The 20,347-nt window shown below is 35.3% G+C and overlaps 1 protein-coding gene across 3 annotated transcripts; it reads left to right on the top strand.

Moving 5' to 3' along the window:
* Positions 1–6,237: 6,237 nt before the first annotated feature.
* On the top strand, positions 6,238–19,685 carry LOC122304972 (transcription factor MYB3R-1-like). 3 transcript variants are annotated; one of them, XM_043117231.1, is made up of 12 exons: positions 6,238–6,433; positions 6,536–6,775; positions 6,864–6,918; positions 7,001–7,058; positions 7,629–7,723; positions 7,870–7,973; positions 9,505–9,633; positions 9,731–11,444; positions 11,906–12,189; positions 12,981–13,098; positions 18,892–19,119; positions 19,271–19,685. In XM_043117231.1, the coding sequence occupies exons 2-12, from the start codon at positions 6,675–6,677 to the stop codon at positions 19,400–19,402; spliced, it is 3,018 nt and encodes a 1,005-aa protein (XP_042973165.1). In that variant the 5' UTR covers positions 6,238–6,433; positions 6,536–6,674; the 3' UTR covers positions 19,403–19,685. The 3 variants fall into 3 exon arrangements, with proteins under 3 accessions (XP_042973165.1, XP_042973164.1, XP_042973166.1); XM_043117230.1 differs by having other exon boundaries at positions 12,975–13,098; XM_043117232.1 differs by lacking the exons at positions 6,238–6,433; positions 6,536–6,775; positions 6,864–6,918; positions 7,001–7,058; positions 7,629–7,723 and having other exon boundaries at positions 9,736–11,444; positions 12,975–13,098.
* Positions 19,686–20,347: the final 662 nt, after the last annotated feature.

The raw sequence follows: 20,347 nt of genomic DNA, 5'->3' as shown, positions 1-20,347 counted from the left end.
AAAATTTTGAATTTTCTCCACTCATGGCATGTGAAAATGAGATGGGATCATCTTTAGGTCCCACATCAAAGTCGGACTCTAGTAGGTACACATAATAATCATCAGAAATAGCAGGCTTCCTTGTTCTAGAGGATCTTCTTAATTCTACATTTTCATCTATATTATGTGGATGTTGCAATGTAGAGTCAAAGTTGGTATGTTCCTCATGAGATGATGGTGGTTCTTGAATTGATTGATCTTCAAGAATATCATATTGATTTCCTTGAATGACAATCATTTCATTTCCATTCACGGATGTAGTATCTGAATTCCGTGTTTCCTCCCACTCTATCTTTCGAGAAACATTATTCCAACTTATTCCAAAATCCTCAATAAATTTTGCATTTCTGGCTTCCACAATTCTAGGTGTATGTGAGGGACAATAAAATCTGTAGCCCTTAGAATTTTCTGCATAGCCAATGAAATAACCACTGACTGTCCTTGGATCCAATTTCTTTAGTTGTGGATTATAGACCCTAACTTCAACTTGACAACCCCATATGCGCATATGCCTTAAACTAGGTTTCCATCCTTTCCATAATTCAAATGGTGTTTTGGGAACAGCCTTAGATGGAACCCTATTTAAGATATACACTGCAGTTTTTAAGGCCTCACTCTACAAATATAGAGGAAGATTACAATTACTGAGCATACTTCTTACCATATCCATAATGGTACGGTTTCGCCTTTCAGCAACACCGTTTTGGTGAGGTGAACCTGGCATTGTATACTGAGCAATAATACCTTCTTCTTTAAGAAAATTTGCAAATGGACCCGGTCGTTGCCCTGACTCTGTATATCTACCATAATATTCTCCACCCCTGTCAGATCTTACGATCTTTATTTTCTTATCTAATTGTTTCTCTACTTCCCTTTTATATATTCTGAAAGCATCTAGTGCTTCAGATTTATCAAAAAGGAGGTAAAGATACATAAACCGTGAATAGTCATCAATAAATGAGATAAAATATCTCTGACCATTCATGCAAGGGGTACTAAACGGTCCACAGATGTCAGTGTGTATGATCCCAAGAATTTCCTCACTCCTCTTGGCACCTTTACTTGTTTTGTTGGTTTGCTTACCCTTTATGCAATCCACACATGTACCAAAATCTGAGAAGTCTAAAGTCTTTAGGACTTCATCATTTACTAATCTTTTAATTCTCTCTATGGAGATATGTCCCAATCTCCTATGCCATAATATAGAGGAGGACTCATCAACAATATTACGTTTAGTGCCAATATCATCATGCAGAGTTAATAGACTTTTTTCAAAAACAGAATCTAAATTTAATTTATACAAACCATTTAATAAGGCCCCAGATCCTACAAATGTGGAGTTTTTAAATACATAAACATTTGAATTCACAAAATTAAATTTAAATCCCAAAGGTACTAATCTAGATATAGAGACCAAGTTTCTAGAAAATGAAGGTACATAAAATGTGTTTTCAAGATCCAAAATATAACCATTATTTAAAATAAGTCTAAAAGTTCCTACAGCCTCGACGTGCGAATGCATCCCATTTCCTGAGTAGATGCCTTGTTCACTTCCCATCGGTTTCCTTAGGCTGAGAAAACCCTGCATGATATTGACAACATGAATTGAGGTACCCGAATCAATCCACCATGTATTATGATGAGAGTCTACAAAATTGGACTCATAGCACACAAGAGAATTGAGATTACCTTTCTTCTCAAGCCATGATTTATACTTTATGCAATCTTTCTTTTTGTGCCCTTTTTTCTTGCAGAAGAAGCATGCATCATTGTCTTTATAGCGTTTGAATGTCGCTTTCCCGTCCTTCTTCCACTTATTAATACCGACACTTTTGCCTTTCTTCCATTGTCCCTTCCTTTGAGTAACAAAATGAGCACTCTCAATATTTTCATGTTTCAATCTCTCTTCTTCTTGTACACACATGGTTAAAAGTTCATTGATGGACCATTTTTCCTTATGTGTGTTATAGGAAATCTTAAATGGTCCATATTCTGTAGGAAGAGAGTTGAGTATGAAATGGACAAGGAATGACTCTGAAATCTCAATCTCTAAAGACTTTAGTTGGGCTGCAATATCCCTCATTTCCATTATGTGCTCACGCACACTTTTGGATTTGCCATGCTTCATAACTGATAATTTATTCATTAGGGTGCTAGCCAATGCCTTATCAGAACTAACAAATTGCTCTTCAATAGCCTTTATGTAGTCTTTGACTTTATCACACTCTGGGATTGAACCTCTAATGCTCTTACTCACATGTGACTTGATGAGCATTAGACTTAATCGGTTAGACCGCTCCCACCTTTCATAGGTATTTTTATCTATCAATGAACTTGATTCAGTGGGTATAGGTGGTTCATCCACACGGAGTGCCAAGTCCAAATCCATGCACCCTAATGTTAAAAGAACCTTTTCTTTCCAGTCCGAAAAATTTTCCCCATTCAGAATTGGAATATTAGAAGATTCACTATTTAAAAAGGAAGACATAGTAGCTGCAATAACATAACCAATAACATATATCAATGCTTTGAATCAAACAATAACTATAGTTTGAATTGACCAATGTCTAATTCAAAAAAAAAAATCTAAATCTCCCTGTGGGTAAAGATTGCAATATGCATAAGATTTGCTTATATTTTCTTTATAATAAGACTAGTGTTTTACAAATACTTAGGAAACGAGATCCCGCACCTATGGGTATAAGAAATCTCATTTCCCTAATATTGTTTTCACTATCTTATTCTAATTAAATCATATATATATTTTTTATAATAATTACCTCCCTGTAGGGCCAAGTAATTACTAGAATGATTTAATTGCAATAGAAAATGCCATGATAAAATCAAACAGAATAATATATTAAAATATTATTATGTGTTAAGATGCTGTGGCCATTCTCAATACACAATAATATTTATACTCTAATATGGCATTATTCACTATAACGTACTTAATCATGATGCTAATACATCAATTAATAATCAAACATTAAGATGATTCAAAATATATATAACTAGTTTCTGTACACAATTCTAATTATGAGTCTTTGATTTGTGTAAAGTAACCAAACAAATTAATAATCATAATTTTGCTGACCTAATGGTCAGACAAACTTATATATATTTTTAATACAATTAAATATGACGTTTTATGCATTCTCCTTTTCATCAAATGTTTTATTATTTTATACAAACAATTAAAAAAAAAATCACTTTTTCACCAACTGAGACTCAACCATCCAGTGGTCAAAGTATCCATACGTGTCATTTGGCTTAAGGATTCAATTAATTCATGTCCTTTTAAACAAAAGCCACTGCACATTGCACGCGCATGAGACGCAACTGGGCTTGGTAGCAAGAGGGAAAATTCATCCCTAACCTTTAGTCGGGTCTGCAATTCAGACCCTGTTCCTAATCTGGGTCGAAACGAGAAAATTGATTTATTTTCTTCGTGAAGATCTCAGATTACCACAAATGATTAGTTTAAAAAATATTTGGGTACAAAAAATAACAGATCAAATTTTGAACCTAAACCCAGTTTATAAAGTTTGAACGTAAGACCCAAAACATAAATCCACTCTTAAGTATCAAAAATTCATAAAAGTTTTTGATTTACAAAGTCGAAACATTTCAGATCTGAAGGAAAGGAGTAAAAACACAAATCGAAATAAACCTTGATGAATAAAAAAAAAAAAAAAAAAAAAAAAATCTTTGGGTCAAAGACTCAAAAACGAAGATGAACTCTAATATATATTCGATCTGTGTTCTTCCGTATATGCCCCAACATACACTTTTTTAATTCACAGAAATGAACTCTAACCATAACGCACAGATCAGAATAATCCAAATATCCAAACATGTATTCTACCAATTAACAATCCGTGTAACAATCGAAATCCATACCAAACAACGTGGCACAAGAGTTGGCTCTGATACCACTATTGTAAGATTTTGGAGAATATCTAATAATAAAAGAATCGTTAGAACACTAACCTCTGGCCATCGCTGATCAAGTATTTGCAGGAACCAATTGTTTCTGGATTGTAAACCCTCACAGATTTTCTATATGGAGAGTATTGGGTAGGGGTTTTCAGCCTATCTTTTTTAAATCATGAAAATTGTGACTGATGGAAAATCACAGGCATTTATATATAGATAGGCCAAGACCCTTATCCACTGTTTTTCTAAGTGTTGCTTCCTTCCATCAAGGAATGTAACTATTGGATTTTACATGAGTAGTATCTTTATTTTAATTACCCAGAGTTTTAATATAAATATAAAACTATTAAATAAATATATATAATATATTTGAAAGGGTGTGGCACGTAAGCCACCTTCAAGTCTCCTACAAGGAGACGTGTGCTTTCAGTGTTTAGTATCTACCAATACTTATAATTTTTTTTTTGAAATTTTCAAAACAATAAATTTAAGAATTGATTAATAGAATTGCAAAAATACAATGTGACTAGATAATATAATGGTAGATAGTATTTTCTTTTATCGAAACTCCAATTTTTGAATTATAAAATATAAGAGATATAAAGGCCTTAATTGTACCTTGATTTACAATAATTAAGTTGAAATGTAAACATATGATAAATGAAATACTTTATGAGCTTAAATATTTTTGACAGAAGTGTCTCTAATCAGTCAAGTTTCCTTACTTACAAATATATGAAATAAATTTTGTATACTAGTTGATAGGGATGCTACCCGCACCATATAGCCACCCTTATCTCCCCATCTCAATTTAGACAAGGTGGCTATTTTGGCCCTAGCCCCGCCCACACCCATTGTCCATCCACCCCATTGATTAGACAAACAAGCTAGCAACACCATAGTTTGATCATCTGTCCAATCTACGATATCTAAACCAAAAATTGACCATCCATGCAAAAATCAATAATCCAAATGAAACAATCAACTATCCAATTGAAGGTTTGAGATTCATGGCCAAGACATGGTTTTGAACCAGAGAAACTATGGGAGTCTGCTAGACTAGAGACCCACTGCCATCACTCTTCATCAAACCAAAAGTCTTTTGTGCCTGTGTGAACTCATTTGCTCAGAGAGAATAATGAGATGTAAAGAATAGAAGAAAAAGAAAAAAAGAAGAGAAATACAAAAGAGGCTGCGAAGAAGAATAAAAAAAAAGGAAGCCGAAAGAGAAATAAATGGAAGAAGAAATAATATGATTTTTTCTAAGATGTATATATACTTTAGCGGGCGGGTGTGATACCACCCTTGTTGTACCCACTCCCGCCTGCATGATTAAAAAAAGTATCTTAACCTAGCTTGCACTTACACTCGGGGGGGCGGCCGCCCCCCCATTGCCTGCCTGCCTAGTTATATTAGGGTCCAAGTGATAGTAATGCTACTCAGTTCTATCATTTTACTATTTCAAAATTATTACCAGTACAATTGTAATTTTTTTTCTTTCAAATGTTTTTTTAAATATTTTATAAAAAAATATACAAACTCACTAATAATCACTTATTTAACCATTAAAATAAATAAATAAAATATAAGAGTAATTAAAATGAGATAAAATTAGCATTTTTTCCTAAGCAATGTGTTAGACAGGTTAGGTGCGGGGCCCACCCAGCACTGTTGCTAACTAATTTGATAAATTTTCCTATCAACTTTTACATTAGTCATTTATTTAGTTATTAATAAAGAGTTTTATTACTCATCATCTTACACATCTCATATTACACTTATTTTATTTATTTATTTTATTTTAATTTATTTTAATTTTATTATTTTTAAACTAATTAAATTCTTTTACTCATCATCTATATATTATAAATTTGATAAAAAAATAAAAAAATATAAAATAAATATATCTGGTGATCAGAATATGATGAATAAAATTTTTCATTAATAAATGGGCAATGATAGAATGACAATCTAACTAAAATTTATTTACAATTTGTCAATAAAATAATATATATTTTTTAAAATCTCAAAAAATCAAATCAAAATTAAAATTAAAATAAATATTTTTTAAAATACTATTTTATTTCAAAATTGTAGAAGAATTACAAAGGAGCTGTTGTTTTATCGTCTCTCCTAATAAATATAATTGTAAATAGAAGTAGTTTCAAAGTCATACGTTCCCGTGGGGAGCCGTTAAGATACGTTACCCAGGGCCTTGATTTTCCACGACTTGCTCGATATTTAATCATAGGGACCCCTCATTCTTTTCAAATTCTTCTCGACCGTTGCACTCCCTCTCTCTCTCTCTCTCTCTTGCTCGCTCTGTGCAGAATTGATAGTGCATTTGCAGATCCTTGTACGCATCAGAGAGTAGAACATATATCTCTTCAGTAGGATCTGCAAATTGCACAGACTGGGTTCAATTCTCTTTGTGAATTCTGAAGCCTTTTGCTCGGTGAGTTTATATACAGATTTATATATACAAGCGCGCACCATCCGTTTGAAAATTTTGATTCTGAGTTTGGGATGCTTTGTCAACCGATTCGATTGCTTTCAGGGTCTATCTGGTCTCCGCGTCTGTGGATTCTGAAGCCTTCTGGATAGGGTTATAATGTTCGCGGTGGCTTGCTGTGGACCGAGTCGCCATCGAGAGTTAATTGAAGCATGCGGGTTCATTTTTTTGTTGAGGAAGAACGATGACTAGGTTGAGGACGACAAATTGCAAGCGACCCCGGTTTCCGGTTACTGCTTCTGGCGGACAAAGTGATGGTTCTCAGCACATGAGGCCTTGGCATGGGTAAATATACACAATCATATTTGACACATTAGTATGCGTCATCCTTTTGATATATGCGTTCTTATGGAGAACAAAATGAATGTTTTAGGAGAACTACTGGTCCTACAAGACGCTCCACAACGGGAAAATGGACTGCCGAAGAGGTATTTTTTCGGATGAGCCTTAGATGGTATGAGAACTTCTTTCATGAACAACTTATGACAAAGGTTTGTATCTTATATGCAGGACGAGGTATTGCGCAGGGCGGTTGAACATTACAAAGGAAAGAGTTGGAAAAAAATAGGTATGCTTCAAGAAAGTGACTATCTTCGTGGGCAACATGCCAACATCTATCTTAATGTTAAACGTAAACACTGGACATGACAAATTTGGTTGAATGATTTATGAAATTCAGTTCAGCCTATGATCCAGAAAAAAATGTGTAGATCAGTTATAGCATTTGGTCAACATTATCCCCCCTCCCCTTTAGAAAATTTTGAATTAATCAGAGATTCCAGCAATTTTAAACCGAAACTTCAAGTAAAAGGATTGAGTCAAAATTTGAGAAAATATTTTCTTTTTTGTGTTCATAACTTTTATGCAAAAGTATATGGTTGAGTTAAGCTGACATATGTTCAAATCTGTAATACGTTGTGCAGTTTTACCTCATCTTTTAACATGTTGGCTCTTCTCACTGGTTTCTGATAAAGTCAAGAATCAACTCATAGAATTTTGAAAATAAAAGTCACAATAATCGTATTTTCTTCCTTCATTCACTCAGAAATTAAGTAGCGCTTAAAAGTTCAGATAGTGGAGGATGGAAATTTAAAAGTTCTGCGAAGATCCTTTTCATGCGTTATTTTGTAACATGCAGCGGCATATTTTAAAGATCGAACAGATGTGCAGTGTCTGCACAGGTGGCAGAAGGTCTTAAATCCTGAACTCGTCAAAGGCCCATGGTCTAAAGAGGTATGTTGTGTTGGAAACTGTCAGACTGTTCTATAATCCTGCCTTTAAATTGCTGGTTAGCGGATAGTTGACACTTCTCTAACTTTTAACTGATGCCATTTGTGATTCCATGGTATAAGTGGCTGATTTTGTAACATTATAAACAGGAAGATCAAATGATAATCGAGTTAGTTAATAGATATGGGGCAAAGAAGTGGTCAACCATTGCAGAAGCATTACCTGGACGTATTGGAAAGCAATGTCGAGAAAGGTGTGATCATTGATTTGCTTATTCATTCTATCTCTCTCCCTCCCCCCTTCACCTTAAAAGAGATTTTGTTCCAAACTCCTTTGAGAGTTAGCCTTAGAAACGCTGGGTGTGGTATTTTTTGGTTTCACTTGTTCATTTTATTTATCACTTTCCTATTCAATTTTTTCTAACATCTGATTTTGGAAAATATCAGAATTTTCCAAATCATTCCATTATTTGCAATAATGGAATTATATAACCCTTGGCGGTTGGCTCAAGTAGAAAGGTCCTAGGTCTAAGTTTTAAGTTGATGATTTACCTTATTCATATGCCGTGGGAGCATTATATGGGTTGGGGTTGATTTGTGTAAAATACATGTTGCATTTGTATAATCTTCAAGTTTCCCTATCATAAAAAGTAATGAAATTATATGAGGGCACTTCATTTGATCTTGCATGACTAGGCCTGCTACCAACCCCCGGCTGCCCGCCGGAGCCGGGCCCCGGCCCACATGGGTGGGTGATCTTGCCTGGATGCCTAGTGGGCAGATTGGCTTACCGGCCATCCGCCCACCATGTGGTATCGCAATGTGAGAGAAAGAAAGAGGTGGAGAGAGAGATTGAGTGGCGGCGACAACGAGAGAGGATGAGGCAACACAAAGAGAGAGGAAAGAGGTGTGCGGCACGTGGGGAAGGTTTAATTTAAAATTTAACCTAAAATAGAACGATGTTGTTTTCTATAAACCCGGGAGGGGCAATGCCCACCTGGTACCTATACCCAGCCCCCTTACTCATGACTTGAAATTAAATCTTAAATTTAAATGAGTTACCTATAATGGAACTTTTTAAGTGACACTTATTACTCCTCACTTTATAGAATCATAATATCAGAGAACACTTAATTAAATAGCATCGATGGAGCTACTAGTTTAGGGATGTGATATCCCATGTGATAAGAGGATAAAGTAGATAGTGTATGGGATTCTCACATTGCTTGAAAAGGAGAAATTCTTGCTCTTTGTAATATTTCAATGGAGCTCCAATTGTATCATTGACTAGTCCTTTTGATGTATATATAGGCCATGTGGTTTGGGCTTTCCATTGGGTGTTACAAATAGTATCAGAGCCTATCCCAACTAGAAATGTGGAACTTGAGCCGTGCCACTTACAACGGATGGGCTAGATGAGGACGTCGGGAATTTAAGGGGGGGAAATTGTGATATCCCATATGATAAAACAATAAGGTAGGTAGTGTATGAAATCCTACATTGCTTGGGAAGGATAAGTTCTTGCTCTTTATAATATTCTAATGGGGCTCCAATTGTATCATTGACTTTTGGGGTATAGGCCATGTGGTTTGGGCCTTCTGTTGGTGCATTACAAGGGACACACCTGTAACTAAAGAATTGGTCTTCCTGGGAATGTTGTTTTATGTGTAATATATGTGCAATATTAGTTCTAGTGATATCTACTTTTTTGGGATGTGATCATATATTGAAAGGATTATTGATGCAACACCGTGGCTTAGTTTTTTAGATTTTCATTGTTTTTAGGTGGCACAACCATCTCAACCCTGCCATAAACAAGGAACCTTGGACACAGGAAGAGGAGATGGCTTTAATACGTGCTCATCAAATTTATGGGAACAAATGGGCCGAGTTACAGAAATTTTTGCCTGGAAGGTAAATTTAAATTGCATATTTACTGACATGAATACATAAATACTCTTTGGCCAAAATAATAATTGCTCTGAAACATCATTGCGCTTGTTTGCATCAGGACAGACAATGCAATAAAAAATCATTGGAACAGCTCCGTGAAAAAGAAGTTGGAGTCTTATTTGGCATCAGGATTACTGGAACAGTTTCAAGGTCTGCCTTATGTAGAACATCCAAGTTCATTGTCTGTGGGGATGCAACAGAGCCAAGTGGATGGTGTTGAAGAAGCTGAAACTTCAGAATGTAGTCGAGGATCATTAGCAGTCAATTGCTTTCAATTTGATTCTGGAACAGCAGATGCAATGGAGAATGTTAGGAGTGAAGAATCTGATCATAGAAAGGAGCATAATGTGGAGCACTATTTATTACAGACGGCTGAAGCTCCTGATATTAAAGAGTGCCAGTATAGTTCCCATAAATTGTCCAACGTCTTTGTGGATGTCTTGCAAGAATCATCAGGGTTAGTTGGAACAGCTGAACAAGGAAAATGTGTAAATGAAAGCCACAACAAAGGCTGTATGCAGACACAGAGCTCTGCTGGATTGAACACCTCTGCTACAATTGAAAACATGCTTGTTGGTTCTGCTAAAATGGATAACCTATTATCTGAGAGTGATCTTCTTGAGATTACATTATCAGAGGCTAGAAGTCTTGAATGTGTTTTTCATGGGAATGTGACAGAACAATCAAATGACCTGGATGGTGCCACATTTATGATAAATTGCCAATCTGACTCTCAGAGCTCTGCAACCACCAGAACTTTTGCTTTGGAGTCATGTGCCTCTCCAAAGGATGTCGTAGGAGGAATTTCAGAATTTGAGGCCATTCCAATTTCAAGTGATGACTTCATCTATGTAGACTCTCTTGGTACAGATGCAGATGAAAAAGACAACTGTATGAAACTAGATGAGGCAAAGAATGCCCCAAAACTGGTTCCTGTGGATATATTTAGTACGGTAACCTCAGAATCTGTCAGAACCTTTTCCTCCAATGATGAAAATGCAAGCAAACTTTCAAACTCGGATGAGGCAAAGGTTACTTCGAAGCTGGCTCCTGGGGACGTTCTTGGTTTGGTGAATTCAGATTCTACGCAAGCCCTCCCCTCAATGGATGATGATGCTAGAGTGAATACAGTAGAACAGGATTCAGGAGCTCTATCTTACCGGCCTCTCCGTTTCCCAGGCTTTGATGTTCCTTTTCTCAACTTTGATCTCATAACATCTGGTGTTGATATGCAGCAAGCATACAGTCCTTTTGGGATTCGCAAACTGCTGATGCATCCAATGAACTTTGCCTCACCACGTAGCTTGTGGGATTCACCAATTCATAAAAGTCCAGATGCTATATCAGATAAGACTGCTAAAAGCTTCACATGTACAACATCCATCATGAAAAAGAGACTGCAAGAACCCTTGTCAGTTGAAGAAACAAACGGAGACAAAGAACATGAAAAGGACACAAATATGAGGACATTTAGCTTGACCAGTACTTTTTCTTCTCTGGAATCAATTTTAGAAGAGAATGGGATTTCTGCAATGTCCATATGCTCTATTGATTCTCCAGTTGACCAAAAAGTGGATTTTGAAGACACCATGCAGGATAAAGCTAATACGGAACATGCTTTTGAAGAGGAAAAAGAGAGCATTGGGAATTTGGAGGGTAGAATATCAGAGAAGGACATCGGGATCACTAATTCTCCAGAGAAGATTGTGAAGAAGGAAACCATGAGTATCAATCCTAAGTCCAAGATTGATGATGGCACTTCTGTCCTAATTGTGAGTTGTTTTGTATTTATTCATCTGTTGCTTTGTTTTTTTTTTTTTTTAGATTAATACATATTGATTCTTGCAATTCCAGTGGATGAGTTTAATTGTGAGTTACCATTGTTTCTTCATTGCTCCTTTTGGAGTTTTCTAGTGAGATCTACAATATTGGAATATAGATAATTGAAATATCTGACCAAATTTCCTTATGTAGTGATGGAGCATGTTTTGAGAAACCGATTTTCACAATTTTGGTCATTCTCTGATTATAAAGTGGAGAAACTCTTTTCTGCTGCTAGTACAATTGTTTACTATTGGATCCTATCACTTATGAGTTGGAAGCAAAGACTTGTTAAATAAAATTTCGCTTGTATTGCAGAACAAGCTGGCCTGAAATTTCTGTTACTTGTTCACCCTTGTGCATATTATTACTTACTTCCTGGTTTAAATCAATTATTTTTATTCTGTTACAGCCTACGGGAGTGCTTGTTGAACGTAACATAGATGAACAGCTGCTATTTTCTCCCAATAGAGATGAACATCAAACGACTAGAGCTTTGAGTATGGCAGTTTTAAGTCCCAGAGGCCAATATGTTATAAGGTTGGATGCTAAAGCATACCGGGGTAGCAATTTAGAGCCATCATCTTTGAAAAATGAGAACTTTGTAGCTGATGCATCTACAGAGTGTGCACCATCGTCACAGCCTCCAGAAACCACTAGCGGAAATGCTGGGGATGATGCTGATATATTTAGCATGTAAGTTACCATTCTTGTGTTGTTTTTTGAAATGTTTATAAAAATTTAATTGAAAAAATGCAAGAAGCTTAGCCCAAGTACCATACTTGTGTTTTATCATGGGAATGCTGTTTTATCATGGGATGATGCTGATATATTTAGCATGTAAGTTACCATTCTTGTGTTGTTTTTTGAAATGTTTATAAAAATTTAATTGAAAAAATGCAAGAAGCTTAGCCCAAGTACCATACTTGTGTTTTATCATGGGAATGCTGTTAATATTTCCTGTGTACTTACAGATACAATCATAAAACGTGATGATCAGTCATTGTTGCAGAAACTTTAATTTATTGAATTTTACTTAATAGATCAGAGCACATTGTTATAGTTTTATTTGATATAACATGATGAGTAACACTACAAAACCTGTGCTTCTTTCCCAGTTACTTAACATACAAAAAACACGATAGGTAACATGATACAACTGTTAATCAAAGAGAGTGCTTGTACATGCAAATTCTTGATCATATATAACTATTTCCCCTTCACATTTAATGTCAAGAATGCAGCAGGACTTGCCATCCATATGATGTGTATGCTTATGTATATCTATGCATCTGTGTATGTTCTTATGAAAATTGTAATACCTAAAATATCGTGCACTCTTGGCTGCATAGTCTTCTTGGCTGAGAGTTATGAACTCAGCAAAACTGAGAAAATTCCCATAGCTCATTTAGCCTATATTTCCTTTTTCTAGTTTGAGGTTCTAATAAAATTTCTTGTCTCATGTCTATTTTTCATTCAAGTTCTAGGTCTGATGAGACTCCAAATAGAAAAAGAGGAATCGAATCTCCATCAGCATGGAAGTCTCCTTTGTTCGTGAATACTTTCCTTCCTGGACCAAGATTTGATATGGATATGACATTTGAGGTAATTTAAAATTTTAAAGTCCAGTTGTTGCTGATACTGTTTGGTTACCTGATTAGCTTGTCGCTTCGTAGTTGATAACTTATGAGAATCTTTAATGCCCATTTGCTTTGAAAAGATTAAAAAAAGGATAATAACGTCTTACTAAAATAAAATTTACAAGGGCTTTTGTGGTAGGAGTACTACTAATACAAATTAGGCTGTTATCATTTGGATGGTGAATTGATTGGGGTTATTGATGGGAATACTTTAACGTAGGAATGCCATTTGTAACTTTAACAAAAGGCAACACAACCTTTACTCCCTCTAGAATGTTCTTCTCCACTGCCTAAAACGTACTGCCTTTTCTTTCTATAGAGCTCTACCAGATTTTACCTCCTCCACGTAGAATCATTTACAGATTTTTTCTTTCACCGTTACCAATGTAATTGTGGACAGCTTAAGCTTTCATCTTGTGTCTTACTGAAAGTGACCTGTGTAAGCTACAGTGTGAGGATTTTCTCGGGTGCATGAGAGCACTTGAGGTGCAAGTGTGAGTGTCTAGTGATAGTGTATTTTGAAGTATCCTGTGAGTGTGTGACTTGAACGTTAGTACTTGTTTGTCTGTGGTATTGTCTGAGTGTAACTATACTTCCATAATAAAGTGTGTTGTTCCTTTTTCGAATAATTTTTCAACAGTGTAACATTGGATGAATTTTCAGTGCTTTGGTTTTGCAATGTAGAGAAAAATATTCTAGAAGGAGCAATTTAATCAAGTACAACTTGCAAAGACTGAAAAGGTACACTATGATAAAAAAAGTACAACTAACAATGACTACATATACAAGCACCAATACTAACGCCAGACAAACTGAAAGGGACACTTATAAGCACACTTCTCTTCACTCGTGGATAGCACCCAACAGAATATTCTTGACAAAAATCACACTATTCATGGGCTCTCAACTACACTCAAGGAATTTATAAAGCTACTCAAGAATCTCATGAACATCTAGCTATATGATACCCTCACGCTAGGACTTTAAGGCTCACATTGACACATGCAATGGAAAGGCATGATGCTATTCATATTTCAATACCCTCAAGAATCTCATGAACATCTAGCTATATGATACCCTCACGCTAGGACTTTAAGGCTCACATTGACACATGCAATGGAAAGGCATGATGCTATTCATATTTCAATAGGCACACAAACCAGTGAGAAGAATAGTTCTTCTCCACACGTTAACTCAGTGGGTGGAAGGTTCAAGAAGGAAGAGAGAACATTCTTGAGTTGCTTCTAGGAGGTCGATATGCAGTGACAGTTGATTAAAGAAGTAAAAAATAAATTTCTGGAAAGGAAAGGTAAGTACTGCCACTCAATGTACTTGTAAAAAATTGCTCCCCCCCCCCCCCCCCCCCCCCAAAAAAAAAAACACGGAGTTCTTCTCATTCCAGAAATTCTGGAATCTAAAATTGTAAATATGCTGCAACTTGGTCATCCGTGTTGATGGGTTTCATCTCCACTACTCCATTTAGTGTCTATATTTTTTCTTCTCCCTAGTGTGCCATTGGATGCTGTTTTCTTCAATGATGGCTACATTACAATACTTGAGGTTCAGCCTTCATTGTCTGCTTGACCTTCTGGGTTATAGTGGTGATCTAACTTCCTCTTTATTCCTTGTATGATGTTTTATGCATACCAGTTTTCCACAAACTTTTGCTACTCTTTATGGAGCTTCAAAAAAATTTGGTTCTTGCTGCTCTCTTTGACCAGTTAAGGGTACCTGAAATATATGTTACACTGGTTTTCTCTTTTTTAAACAAAGTACGTCTATATCAAACACCACACAAATTTTAGTCTAGACATTACCAAAGCACCTAACCTCAATCCTTCCATTTGCTCGCTTTCAACATGCCAAAGAGGTTCTTGCATCTAGCTAACCATAGGAATTGTGGTGTCCACACATGGTCCTCTCAATATAATAGATCTCATCACATATTGTTGTGTCATCCAACTTAGCTCACTCAATACTGCATTATGTGCACATAGGATCGGAATGAGAAACCATAACATGGTTAGTTATAAAATATAGCAAAAACAACCAGAGCATATCTTTTTTTGGCTCAGTGCACTCACACTCGAAGTACTCTTCAATTTGCAGTTAAAGCATTCTAGCTAGGGACTTGTTCTATTTGTGGTTGGCCTCGCTTGCCTTGCTGAGAAGTTCCTGACCCATTTACACATGTTCAATAGCTAACCAGATTTAGTCATATAGGTTGAACGTTTGGGCTTAGCAACCGTAGGTGCTCAACCTCCATTCCAATTGATGTAATATACATCATCAAATGATTAGATGTTCTTGATGTATGTTAAATTCTACAGCATCGTCTATCGAGAATCGGGTAGTGAGCGCATCATCGCTGGACTTGCTACTCGTTTTTCAGGTTATTTTGAGTGCATCTTATAGGAGCCAACCTCATGGTTAACCTGCAATCCTGGAACTTCACCTCCAGTGCTTGCCACATCTTTTAGGTAGTGATGTACTCCTCGAACTCACCAATGAGATTGTTGTGCATGGTACTTTTAAGATAGTAATGGGCATGTATCAATTCTTCTTGAGTCAATTCTCATGGGCTTCACGATTCTTTTGGTATTGTTTCGAGTCCTCTTTTTCAAGGTTAGTTAGGGATTGAGTTAAGATCTTGTGATGCCAAATGCCATTGTTCCCCCATCCAATTTCTCCCCTTTGTTCAGGTTGACAACTATACTCTTGGATGCCATCTCATTACAAAGTCACATACCTTAAAATCTTCCGTGTCAATCTAAGGTAAAAGAAAAATTATCAAGACATGTCATAATATTGAAAATTCACTAGACTTTTTATGATCTTTTGCAATGCCTAAATATTAATGTTTAACTTAATTTTCAGTCATATGGAGATGGATCCTACTAAGACTATATTAACCTTTTGGGCTTGTGATACATCATATTGAGTTATGTGTGTAGGTAGTGTACGGGATCCCGGATTCCGTATTGCTTGGGAATTGATAAGTTCTAGCTCTTCATAATAATTCTAATAGTGTACTATTGACTAATCTTTTGAGTATAGATCATGTATGACTTGGGCCTCCTTTGAGGCATTACAGGGCCACTCTACAAAGATAGTTACTAGGACTATGGTAACCTTTTGGGCCAATTGCAATTATAGTTCTTTTGAGGTCGTCACATTCCATTTTTCTTATCCTAATATTGCATTTATTATTTTTACTAAGGTTTACTGTAATGTTTTGGCTATTCAATGCATTTAGAGTTCTTGTTGGGGCTACTATAATCCTTTTAGTATATTATATGCACTGACAATACTAACTAAGACTACTTAATGAGAATGATCTATTTTATTACTCTCCCAAATTTGAAGGCCTATCTCATCTCAAAACTTCTCATAATTTCCTTCCTAACATCACTCAAACACAAAATACTTTTCAATTTCAAATCTTCAACTTTTTCATATAATCATTATCCAAACAAAAGACCCTATACAACTTTTCCAAACTTCCAAACAAAACACAAAAAACAATACAATTTTTCAAATTTCAAAACAAAATAATATTAAAAAATTATATTCAAACCTTACCGTTTTCTTATCAAAAAAAAATTATATTCAAACCATTTTTTAACTTTATAATATTTTTATTCAACTTTTTCTCTCTCATTTCCCAAAACCCAATAAAGCATCTTAACTCAAACTATTTCATTACTATTCACAGAATTCTCAAAATTTCTCATCCCATCTCATTACCCAAGCATGCCCTAAATTTAAAAATTAAAAAGCTTAACAAATGTGATAAAATAATGTCATACATTCACATGTAAGGATGCCCATCCTCATTACTACAACAGCGTTGAGTTATTGGATATTACTTCAACTACACCAACATTATAATTTGGCATGCTAATTAGCTTCTCATTGTCTCAAGTTTATCTGATTTGAGCACCCTGCACTTACAATCTATAATCTTTCTCATATTCTCTAGCCATAGCTTGTGTGCAACAAGAGCTAGTTTCTGTATCTCTATACTTAGGCTCTTGCTTCTTCTTTAATTATAGTTTAGGAACATTGCTCGGCAGTTGGTCCATTGTCCAAGTATCTTCCTTCTGAACAAACTTCTCTCTCAAAATTTACTATGGCAAGGGATGCATGAACTCACTCTTATTGACATATGCATCTTGGTGATCTTTTCTATCTCTTGCAAGTGGCTTTTCATGCCACAATTGAAACATTTATCATTTATTCATTTGTATTTCTGGAGCATCCTTCTTCTTTATCATTTAAAGACTTATAATCTGTCCTTGCTCTTTTCTTTCTTTGACACGAGCTCCTTTGTCTTTTGGGTCGACCTTTCCTTACTCAACATTTGCCCCTCCTAGCTTTTCAATGAGACTATACCCAACTGTTTGGCTAAAGTTTCTTGGTTAGTTAATAACTTTTCCAACTCAATTGTAGAGAAGGCTGAGTGTAATAGATCCTCAATATTTTGGTCTCAACTGTGGATAAGGCGTCCTAATGCATTGTTCATTAATTTTACATAACAGAAGAATCTAACACAGACAATTCTTAACAAAAAGACTTTACCTTTGCAAAAATACTATGAGCTCCCACTAGTAGTCGACATTAATTTGAAATTAAGGAGTCGAAGGTTCATATCATTTTCCTTGACAAATGACCTTTAAGTGTATCACTTCTTTAAGTGTGCTGGCATTTTGAATGTGCTCCAACATCTTTTTTTTATTGTTCTCTCGGTTGCAAAATTAAAGTGCTATATCAGCACGGCATTCATTGTAACTTGGTGCAATCTCATTTGCTTCCAAGCTAGCAGCGTCCATGACTGATGATGACCTTCATAGTCCCAAATTGTGCTTGAGCAAGAATCTCCCCACACTTTCCCTTGACAAACAATCCCCAAGAACCTGACTTTGATATCATATGCATGGAATAAAAAGAGCACTTTATTATAAAAGTACAACTAGCAAAGATGAATTGTACAAGCGCTAATATTGAAGCCACATGCAAACTTTAAAAGGCACACCTTAAAGAGCACTTCTCACATGTAGACTGCACTGAACAAAATTCTTGATACACTCGCACTATATAACTAACGGGCTTTAAATTATACTCAAGGAACTCTCAAACGGCTAGCTATATGACACCCTTACTCTAGGAATAAAGCTTTTCCTTTAAACATAAAAGTGAGGGTATGAACTTACTATTTATTGGCACACGAGTCAGTGAGAAGGGTAGACCTTCTCCAAATGTTAAGTCAGTGGGTGAAAGGTTCAAGAAGAAAGAGCAAACAATCTTGAGCTGCTTCTAGAATGGGGTGATAAAATATGGTGGATAATAATACTACAGATGCAGTGACAATTGCTAAGGCAGATAAGAAGAACTTTTCCGAGAGGGAATGCAGTGTTGTCTCTTTAACATGGAACACCCCTCCTATTTCATCCTGAGAAATTAGTAAAAAGAAGGGGGTCATTGTTTCAATGAATCTCTTGCTCAGTCAGTTTGGTGAAGATTCATAGTTTAAGATTGCGCTGTATTTTATATCTTAGTTGGGGGCAACATACTAGCCTAGAGAACAAAGGTGACAATATTAAAATAGTTAGAAGTATGGATCTCATTCTTGCCAGTTCTTATCACCTGCATAAAGCAAATATTTAAACGCTGATGGACTAGATAGCAAAATATTAATATATCTATATATTTTTTATTACTGTAATTTGTATAACATTTTCAACTACCACCTCTGCAGGATTTGGGATACTTCTTGAGCCCTGGGATGAGAAGCTATGATGCCATTGGGTTGATGAGACAACTTAATGAGGACACCGCAACTGCATTTGCAAATGCTTGGGACGGTTTGGCAGGTGATGATCCTGTAACGCCCTCAAAGATAGTATTCTCCGGCGACCAAAACTTATCTGGGGAGGATAATTGTTTTCTTCATAACGAGCAGGAGAACATTCCTCCCGGTGACTCGGTAAGGGGCATTTCTAAGGACTGCAGTCTGCACTTGCATATGTGCATTTATTCTGAATCAATGAAGTTTGTAGCTTTTGGAACTCTTAACCTTATTTCTTCATGACTTTACTGTCTTTGATTTATTATTTTTTGTTTTGTAAACTGTATAGGCAGAGCAATGTGTTCCTGATTTCAGTGGATGTGGGACGCCTGGGAAGGGTACAGACAAGAAGTTTCTTGAGCACACAGGTACTACAAGCTTTTCAACCCCCTCATCCTATCTGACGAAGAATTGCAGATGATTGGCTCTCTCACTTGATACAGATAGTGGGTTTACGTATTTTATATTCCTTATGAATGTAGCTATGTTTGTATATGTGCGCAGTTTATATCATATTTTGAGTGGAAGTGGCAACTTCTAAGTTATGCAGGGTGTATATAGTATAGTTTTTCAATTACATATTAAAGTTGTGCTTGATTTCCAGACTTGAAGAGTGATGTTAAACTATGAATATTTCAAATTTATTAGTAGAGATTCTATGTAATTAATAATATTTTCAAAGTATGGGGCGAAATTTTGAGTCATGACTAATGTCCCTCGACCTTTCTCATTGCCTCTTGAATTCCACAACTTGAGGCAGCTTAGCTGGGAATTGGAAAACCCACCTAGGGGTGTGTAACCGGTTCAGTTTGGTCTGGTTTTATACCATTTTTATAACCGAACCGGTATATACCGATTTTAAAAATTTTAAAACTAATACCATATCGATTCACTACCGAAACCGAACCTTTTGGTTTTTTCGGTTTCGATTCACATTATCTATGTTAGTAATAATGTGATATTTACATATACTAAAAACTATTAATCAATTTAGATTATAGTATAAGTACATTACTTGTTATTTTATAACAAGTACATTATTAATTATAGTCTATATAAGTTCTAGATTTTTTATATAAGTATATATATATCAAAAGTAAGTTTATATTAATAATTTAATATTAATATTTTTATTTAACATTTTTATAATAATAATATTTTTATATTATAAGATTAAAATTTATATGTGATATTAAATGTTATATTATAAGATTAATTTTAGGTTATATCACATGGTACATTAATTTTATATTATAAGATTAATAGAATTGAATAATAAGATTAGAATTTCATGTTATATTAATTAGCAATTTATCATGTAATATATAATATAATATAAAAAAATTATAAATATATATACCGATCT

Source organism: Carya illinoinensis, chromosome 3, assembly GCF_018687715.1.
Source record: "Carya illinoinensis cultivar Pawnee chromosome 3, C.illinoinensisPawnee_v1, whole genome shotgun sequence".
NCBI lineage: Eukaryota > Viridiplantae > Streptophyta > Magnoliopsida > Fagales > Juglandaceae > Carya > Carya illinoinensis.
This window is presented reverse-complemented; position numbering and strand designations above follow the sequence as displayed.